The following is a 9,024-nucleotide window of genomic DNA, read 5'->3' on the forward strand; positions in this document are numbered from 1 at the left end:
CCATGTGTCAGCAGGTAATTACCAAGTGCTCAAATTTGGGGGTGCCAAGTCACGTGGGCGCAACGAATCAATGTCACACTTCGCGTGAGAAGATAATTTGTAAGCTACCTTAGGTAGCACTACTGGATCGTCAGCAAGTGAACTTGGGGGAGGAGGAATGCTTCTCTCCTGTCTTTGACACAACAATGTCGTCTATCGTCAACCATGCCGCCACAAGATGAGGAAGCCACTCATTTTTCATGCACTCAATGTCGTTCAATGAAGTTGAAATGTGACCGCATCAGGCCTCGTTGCAGCCGCTGTGCCAGAGTCAGCGCCGACTGCGAATATCCCCAATCAAGAAGGGCCAATGTTGGTAGGAGGCGACGAGTACGTGAGCTGGAAGCCAAATTAGGTTAGTAATCAAAGGGGAAGTACTCTGCCAGAGACACTCATTGAAGCTGCGGGGCTCCCCCTCAATAACGCTGTCTTCGCTGATGATAGATCACAGTCGAGCTCGAGCGTTTGGCCAAGCTTGTCGACAAATCTCCGGGAAATGGTGAGGCTACGAATCAGGACACGGCCACCCAGAACACAGATTCCATGCATGGAAGCTCTGAAATCCTGTCTGATCTGCCGGGGCCTGCTTCAGATGCAAATGTCTTTCCAGTTGATGCTCCATCGGCTGAGTTGGCTTCGACTGGGACATATGAACAGCGGCCTTCTCTGGAGATGGTCGAACATCTGTAAGATACCCATCGCCAGTTTCTGCAGACGCGCTGATGTATTTGACTCTAGCACCAACTCTTACTTCGACAAGTGGCACTACACGGCGCCCATGCTCCAGCGGACCCGTTACAGTATGTCATTGTCCTTACCAACCCACATGCGCCCCCCAATGTGCCTCCAGTACATTGTGATGGCGTGGGGAGCCGAAATCGGAAACACCCATCGACACTTAGCAATGCCATTTTATAACCGAGCCAGAGAATATGCGCAAGGCGATGAGATGAAAGTCAGTGGTGCCACTTTTGAATTCGCTTTGAACAAATCACAATTGACGTATTAAAGGCTAGTCTAACATTGGCACACGCACAAACCTGGTGTTTGATGTGCTACTTCGAAGCCCAGTACTTGCTTTTCTCACGGTCCTCGATGAGCATTTGCAGGGCCATCAGAATCGCACAGATGCTCGGTCTCCACCAGGTTGATGGAGACGGTCTGGATCACACATCCCTGATACCGCCGCCTCAATCCTGGCTAGAAGCAGAAGAGAGGCGCAGGACCTGGTGGGCTCTTTACTGCTCTGATAGAATAGTAGGCGGTACCGCAGGCTGGCCAGTCTTGATCGACGAGGCAGATGTAAGTCATACGTCAGCTGATGTGGATATCTTGCCTACTTTGCGTGAACTTACATCATTCATAGATATCTGTGCGGCTCCCTGCATCTGAGGCAGCTTTCGAGAATGGCGCCGAAGAGATGACGAGCCCCTTAACAACCATGCGGCAACAGGAAGGGCAAATGTTTTCCTCTTTTGCCGGACGCGTATTGGCCGCATCGTTGTTCCACCAAGCTTTCCAGCACTCGACTCTGACGTTGTCGGATGATAGCTCTCAGGACCCCCGGACAAGAATGCATTGGAAGCGTCATCGAGAAATCGACGACGACCTGGTCATTCTATTGCAAGCCTTGCCCGACGGCCTGAGACTACCAAGACAGATAAGATGTCGAAACGCGATTTTCGTCAACATCATCATTCACATGTCAGTCATCTGCTTGCATCGGGCAGCAATCTCCAAGATCAAGGCCTTCGGTTTACCTGAAAGTACGATTCGCAGCAGCAGAGCTCGACTAGTCTGCTCAGCGGAAGAGATACTAATCATCTTCCGAATGATGTCAGACATCAATGAGAACCTCAAAAATTCGATTCTGACGTTTGCCGTCTACCTCGCAGCTCAGGTCTTTCTTGAAGATTTGGAGCCCACAGAGAAGGATGATTCGCAACAAGATAACCTCGACTTCATTCTTCGCATCATGATCCTATCTTTCAAGACATTGCACAATCCCGTTTCTGGGTCGATGGCTGTGCAGGTTGCGCTGGAAATGCGGCAGCGAGGGCTTGACTCCCCAGCAGTCGAGAAGGTACGTCTGTCAGACTGTAAGTCAGTCTGTTCCATAGGCTGACAATTACAGGCAACCGAGCTACTACTCAGTCACCGATTGACACCAGTTTTTACCAAAGGAGGTACTCAGTCGTCAGGTCCTGTATTTCGATTACCCAGCAACAGCGAGGCATAAGATAAAATCTTTTTGTCGACTTGGATAAAGTCAAAAACATAGCGAAACGCATTTGGAAAGCCGAGAGTGATTGTGAGGATATCCCAACTGAGGTGCTCAATTGGTGAACTGCAATGGCCATGACCGTAGGGTAGCCAGGAGGACCGCGACCCACCCCCTGGGTGTTCACGAAGGCTAACAACCATCACAAGGAATGCAGGAATTTTGTTGCTCAGCATTCATTTAACGTAGCCTTTTATCCCCTGTTCGCCTGTTTCTGAAACTCTTCGCATCATGTTCAACATGGCCATCACCAGCGCCGAGGGGGTAAGTAGGAGCGTGTAATTATGACATTAACTCGGCATGGCACGTGAAAATAAGGGACGACGCAGAGCCCTACCTTAATTTGGCTGTCAAATAGCTTCTGTGAAGTGTCCACTCCACTAGGCACGATTCTCAGTCTCCACTTCCGCCTCCCGCTTGCCCTGTGGCACCGTTCAACCACCAAGACCAGCGAACGGCTGGCTCGGTGAGAGGGCCGATATGGGAAGAGCATCCGGTAGAAATAACAAAATGTGCGCTGCGGCCCGGGTACAACGAGATTATGGAATAATTGCAGGTACATCCCGATATCTGCGCGCTCTCGATGGGCCCGTTGTCTCCCTTGACATCAGGACTAAATTTGAGAGACGCCCGTTAAATGGGATGAACGTAGAGGTTTCAGGTCGGCCTGCACATGTGGGGGACCCCTGCGGTGCTGATATGCAGTCGACGGAAACCATGTGTGGTATCGAGGTAGCTAGAGTTCTCCTCAGACGTACCTGCCATGTTAGCCGCGGGTGGCTGTTTGACTTGAATGAACTTAATAAATTCTCCCTCGCAGTCATCTCTCACCCCTGACCGGTTCAGCACCCCTGTAATCATCAGTTCCGTCCACTATAGTTTGGGGTATATAAAATTCTCGCTTCATGCTCTGAATGAGAAAGACCTGTTGCTCGGTCCGTCACCTGCACAAAGCTTTAAATTTCCCAGGAGAAGTGACAGATTTTGTGACCCAAGCTTCTTTCTCCTTCACTGTATATTTACATAGCCCATTTATGGATTATCACCTATCACAATCATTTTGCACCTGCTGACCGGAGCCATCACATTGATCACATGTTGGTGGTGTAATCGCGTCATGTCACCTTACTGAGCACAATTTGAAGATAAGAATGATGTGGTGAAGCGCACTGTGAGGAGATGCCCGAGGTGAAGTATATCGAAGGCTTTTGGTGTGAAAGGACTGGAAAGAAGTGGGAGCCATGAGAGCACACGATTTCGGAGTAGCGAGAAGCCCTTGAGTGGGCAGCGCCCCTCATGCTTCCCTTAATCTCGAGCTTTCTTTCAATAGATAAGCCCAGGAGTACACCAGCAAGGAGCACGGCGGATTATCAATGACAAATACGTCTCTTGTTAGTAAAGTAAACATTGTTTACCACTCAATGAAGCAATCCCGATGATCATGAAGTAACCCCGCCCCGCAAAAGAGGACAACTCAAACTGATTCGAGGTGGACTTGATGGTCAAGGCGAGGGCGTCGCCAGCGACAAGTGTCGGGGCCAAGGCCCGGTCCCGTACATCCTCCTGATGACGATCACCAATTCGGACCACGTCACAAGCTTAGCAGAGATTGATCAGCATTTCACAAACAGACTACTTTGAAACGGCGTGCAATCTGAACGATTTGTAAGATTGCGTTTCGCCACGGCTGAATGCACATTTTGACTCCGCCATCCACCCGTTGGTGACGCGGCGAGACAAAAGTATGTCGCCCTCAAGTAGGACAAGGAAATCGAGCCTGGGTCTGTCTGGTCGGGGCCGGAGATGTCAGTGGCTGGGGAGTGATACATTCTGGTGGACATAGATTGGGTTTCAGACAAGACGGGCAGGCCAGGGTGGAACCACAGTACAGGTCTAAATATCCTTGGCCCCACTTCGGCCTCCGATGGATAGCGATGTACCGCCGGTCGCATTGCTGACAATTCGGACATTTCTGGCTCCACTACGGCCTCCGATGAACAGCGATGAACAGCGGTGTGGGACTACCGCCGTCTCACCATTAGAAATGGCTTCGAGCTGCAGATGCCGGGCGTTCATATTCTGAGAACCTAATGCAGCATACGTTTGATGTGAATGCTTTAAGAACGCCATGATGCCCATGGCAAAACCAACACTATCTCCTTATCCTCTGCATCACTCTTGGCTATCAATCTTTGATCTTCATATCAAACCCTTAACAAAAATCTGGCAAACTTCTGTCTCTGAGTAATGCCACAAATATCCACCATGTCTAAGATTTTGACTGTTTTTGGCGCCACCGGCAACCAGGGTGGCTCTGTCATCAGGGCCGTTCTCGCCGACCCCGTCATCTCCAAGGAGTTCACTGTTCGCGGCATCACCCGAGACGCCTCTAAGCTGCTGCCAAGGACTTGGCCGCTCAAGGTGTCGAAATTAAAACCGTGCGTTCATTTTTCCTAACCAATCACCACCCTCCCCTATCCAGTCACTCGTTTAGCTCCATCCTCCAAACCAGAGAATAATACCTCCAGGCCGACCTATCATCTGCCGACTCGGTCGCGGCTGCTATCGCCGGCTCTCACACAGTCTTCCTTGTTACCTCACCCGATTTCTTCAACCCTAGCGCCAGCCCAGAGCTCGCTCAGGGCAAGATCGTAGCCGACGCTGCCGCCGACGCCAAGGTCGACCACCTCATCTACTCCTCGCTCCTCCACGTTACTGCAGAGACCAAGGGCCGCCTCACCCATGTCGTTCACTTTGACCAAAAGGCAGAGGTAGAGGCTTACATTCGCGCAAAGTCTATTCCTAGTTCCTTCATCCTGCCTGGCTACTTTATGTCGAACTATACCGTCTCGCAGATGCTCCGAAAGGGCGAAGACGGTACCTACACCCTTGCCTACCCTGTCTCTGCCGAAGCCCGCTTCCCGCTCATCGACGCTGAAGCCGATACCGGGAAATACGTTGCTGCCGTCCTGCGCAACCCTACTCGCCACCTGGGCAAGCAGATTTTGGCTTCGACGGGATATTATACGCCTACACGTCTCCTTGCTGAATTTGAGGAAGCGACAGGCAAGAAGGCAGCCTTCGTCCAGCTCGACGCTGACACGTACAAGAGCTTCCTTCCCTCGCCCATGGCGAAGGAGCTCCTTGAGAACCACCTCTTTGTTGAAGACCCCGGGTACTTCAAAGGCCAGCCGCTAGAGGCGAGCGAGGAGCTGCTGGCTGAGATTGGGCTCAAGTCGACGTCGTGGAAGGAGTTCGTTAAGAAGAACAAGAGCGCTTTCACTTGAAGGGGATTGGCTGCGGACAGTGGGCGTGACCTCAGTTAAATGATCTCGTCTTGGGTATCGGCCAGTATACGTAGCGAACCTGAAGAGATTGCAATTGTTCCTGTGCAGGCCGATATGTCTCGCGGTAATCTTGAACGCCAGCCCATTTCCCGAATGTTATTTACACAATGACTATGTACTGGAAGTGGTTATGTACAAAGCCCCCAGGCCACCACAATGCACCAGGGGCCGTAGATCCGACATGCACTGGGCAAAATTCTCAGGCTTCGTCATCATCGTCCTCCCCATCGTCATGTCGTCGCCTGCATCCCCAGCTGCGGCTGCCAACACCTGCAGCTCGTCTGCTCTTACAGGAGAAGGGTCGGAGGTGCCAGGGCTTTCCGCTTGTCATCAGAGGAGGCAGCAGAAACGAACGGAGGAGCGAGCTTACCTTGGCTTCAATGTCTTGGTGCCAGCTCAGGTTGGCCGACTCGTACGAAACGAAGCCTCCATCTTCGGGGAAGGAGACGTACAGAGCGAGATCGATACCCCTAGGCTGCTGTAGTGTTCGCATTTCGTCAGCAAAAGCCGATATTCCTCCTGACCGCCTTGTATTATCGTTCGGCTTCGCGGGTGGCCATGTTGGTGTCTTGCTAGTAAGAGCATACTCGGATGCATAGCGAGTGGAACAACAACATAGCGAGCAAAACACCCAACTTCGCCAACTCAATCGCGTAATAATTTACGCACTTTCCTCCACGACCAACGATGGAGACGCCTTCTAAAGAAAGCCAACTGTTACTTGCTCTCCAAGTAATGAAAAAAGATCCTACTCTCAGCGCCCGAAGCGCCGCAAAGATCTACGATGTCAACCACGTTACCCCTCGGCGGCCGCCGGAAGGGCAAACCACCCTGAAGCGACACTACGACCATTCGAAGAAATTGACGATACTAGAAGAACAAACCATTGTCGAGTAAATACTCGACCTAGATTCACAATTATACCCCCCTCGGTTGGAGAGTGTTCGAGAATGGCGAATCACCTCCTCACGGCGCGTCACGCGGTATCCGTCGGACCACGACGGGCTTCGAACTTCGTAAAACGACAGCCTATGTTCCGACGCGTTTCTTTCGTAAGTACGACTATAAGAGGGCCCAATGCGAAGACCTCGGCGCGATAAACGCGTGGTTTACACTCGTATGTAATATGGCTGCGAAATATGGTGTGGCGGATGAGGATATCTACAACTTCGACGAGACTGGGTTCCAGATGGGTGTTATCGCCAGTGGAATGGTCGTAACAAACTCTGAAAGACGCTCAAACGTAAAGATGAGGCAGCCAGGCAGTCGAGAATAGGTGACGGTAATCCAAGGCGTTGGCGCGACCGGTTTCTGCATCCCGCCACTCGTGGTGGTTGCAGGCAAATAGCACCTCTCAAGCTGGTACGAAGACAACGCGTTTATTCGCGACTGGAGAATCGAAACCTCTGCAAACGGCTGGACCACGAATGAGATTGGTCTCGATTGGATTCGGCATTTCGATCAGCATACAAAGTCACGTACTCTAGGCGTATGTCGCATTCTCATCTAGATGGCTACGAAAGCCACCACTCCGCCGAATTCGAGCTCTACTGTAAGGAGAACAAGATCATCACGCTCTGTATGTCTCCTCATTCGTCTCATATACTCTAACCTCTCGACGTCGGCTGTTTTGGACCGCTGAAGAAAGCGTACGGTCGACAAATCGAGTTAAAGATGAGGACAGGTACAAGCCACATCACGAAGGAAGACTTCTTTCTGGCGTTTTTTGTGGCATTCCAGAATTCTATGACGAAAGAAAACGTCCGGAGAGGTTTTCGAGGGACCAGACTTGCCCCCCACGACCCAGAAGCAGTCCTCTCGAAGCTGGACGTTAAGATCAAGACGCCAACGCCTCCAGGGACGTCTTCTGGACTACCCGAGAGGTAGACATATAAGACCCCGACAAACCCGCTGGAAGCCAGTTCACAGTCCGCATCCATCAACAATCGATCGCTCGGCACCAGGGAAGCTCGCCAACTCCAATGATTCAGGCTATTGACCAATCCACGAAGGGTACACACAAGATAATGCACCAGTTCGTCCTGATGGACACGAGGCTTAAGGCACTTGAAAACGAGAATGCCAACCTTAGCCGACGTCGGAGAGTTAAGAAAACACTTCTCAGGGAAGGAGGGAGCTGGGGTCTAAGTGATCGATAAGACCAGGTCGCAAAGAAGGAGGTAGATGTTCAGATGAGGGAGGAAACGAGGCAGAATCGGGGTCGCCTTACTCGGGCTGTACCGAAGAAACAGACGCGTGGCGTCTGCGGACAGACTGGTCATAATGCGAGAACTTGTCAGATACTTCCCTTATCGTCTGAAGAAGACGATGAGGAATAGATTGAATTGATTGTAGATGATTTCGTGGAGTTCTGGCCTGGAATGCTCGTCGCGACCTTGTGAGGTGTTTCACTCGCTGTTGTTTCACTTGCTATGCATCTACGTTACCCATAAATCACCCATTCATGTGGTCGCAGTGTCGAATACCACGCTCCCACACCCCGAGGCAAACCTCGTAGACGGCGCTGTTATATCACAAGACGATTTATCTTTCGGCAAGCCATCGGTCAGGCAGAGGCGCTTTCTCCTACCTAAACACAAACACATCATAACTCACGGCATCATCAGGCCGGCCATGGAGGCCACGCCCACCGACGCCCCCGCCAGGCAGGGTCACGAGCCCGAGAGCATTCATGCCGTGTCCAGCATGGATAGTTTGGTTTTGGGGCTTGACACCAACGAGTCCATGGAACACCGCAGGGGCAAGGCTGGCGACGGAGTTCCATCGCGGAAGACCACAGCATAAGTTATCGTCAGCGACACGCAAAGCATCGCCGAAATACAAACTTATCCATGATGCTTCAACTCTTGGTGTAGGTGACCGGCGAACCGCGTGCTCACTGTGGCTCGCACGAGTCTGCCAGCCGACTCAAAGCCGAAGTCTTCGAACCAGGCTGTGATATCTTCTCCCTCGTCATCATCGGGGCGGCGCGTGAGGTCCGAACTGCCTGAGAAGAAATCGCCTGCCCCGCCAAGGATGGCGACTTGGAAGGCCGTCCAGTCTAGAGTCTTATCGGGCATGATGTTTGCGTAGAGGATGGAGTCAGGCTTGGGGGTTCGGATGCGGCCATGGCGGAACGTTGGCATGTTCATGCTGTAGGGTGTCGAGTGAAAGTAGAGTGACTCAATATTGTTGGAGGGTGCGAAACGGTGCGTCGGCCAAACTTGATCTTTCGGTAGAGGGCGAGGAGGTTGGGGTAGTGGCGCAGGGAGTGTCGCGAGGTTCTTTGAAGTAGAAGCGCTTGACCGTGTGGGTCGGTGATGGTGACTGAGAGGTGTCGGCAATGGCGGTTGGTCT

General features: G+C 51.9%; 4 protein-coding genes across 4 annotated transcripts; 2 read left to right on the top strand and 2 right to left on the bottom strand.

Annotated features, from left to right (window-relative positions):
• The first annotated feature begins 176 nt into the window (after positions 1-176).
• Positions 177-2,507, top strand: VDAG_02383 (binuclear zinc transcription factor). The gene is made up of 6 exons (XM_009653036.1): positions 177-394; positions 491-725; positions 778-994; positions 1,051-1,341; positions 1,406-2,122; positions 2,174-2,507. Exons 1-6 carry the CDS (start codon positions 205-207, stop codon positions 2,276-2,278), a joined length of 1,755 nt encoding a protein of 584 aa, XP_009651331.1. The 5' UTR covers positions 177-204; the 3' UTR covers positions 2,279-2,507.
• A 2,078-nt stretch (positions 2,508-4,585) lies between these two features.
• VDAG_02384 (uncharacterized protein) lies at positions 4,586-5,607 on the top strand (the record flags this gene model as incomplete). Its single annotated transcript, XM_009653037.1, has 2 exons — positions 4,586-4,741; positions 4,849-5,607. The coding sequence occupies 2 exons, from the start codon at positions 4,586-4,588 to the stop codon at positions 5,605-5,607; spliced, it is 915 nt and encodes a 304-aa protein (XP_009651332.1).
• A 259-nt stretch (positions 5,608-5,866) lies between these two features.
• Positions 5,867-6,284, bottom strand: VDAG_02385 (uncharacterized protein; the record flags this gene model as incomplete). Its single annotated transcript, XM_009653038.1, has 2 exons — positions 5,867-6,145; positions 6,255-6,284. 2 exons carry the CDS (start codon positions 6,282-6,284, stop codon positions 5,867-5,869), a joined length of 309 nt encoding a protein of 102 aa, XP_009651333.1.
• Positions 6,285-8,513: 2,229 nt separating this feature from the next.
• VDAG_02386 (uncharacterized protein) lies at positions 8,514-8,819 on the bottom strand (the record flags this gene model as incomplete). Its single annotated transcript, XM_009653039.1, has 1 exon — positions 8,514-8,819. The coding sequence occupies one exon, from the start codon at positions 8,817-8,819 to the stop codon at positions 8,514-8,516; it is 306 nt and encodes a 101-aa protein (XP_009651334.1).
• Positions 8,820-9,024: the final 205 nt, after the last annotated feature.

Source organism: Verticillium dahliae, genomic scaffold (genome assembly GCF_000150675.1).
Source record: "Verticillium dahliae VdLs.17 supercont1.4 genomic scaffold, whole genome shotgun sequence".
Lineage (NCBI taxonomy): Eukaryota > Fungi > Ascomycota > Sordariomycetes > Glomerellales > Plectosphaerellaceae > Verticillium > Verticillium dahliae.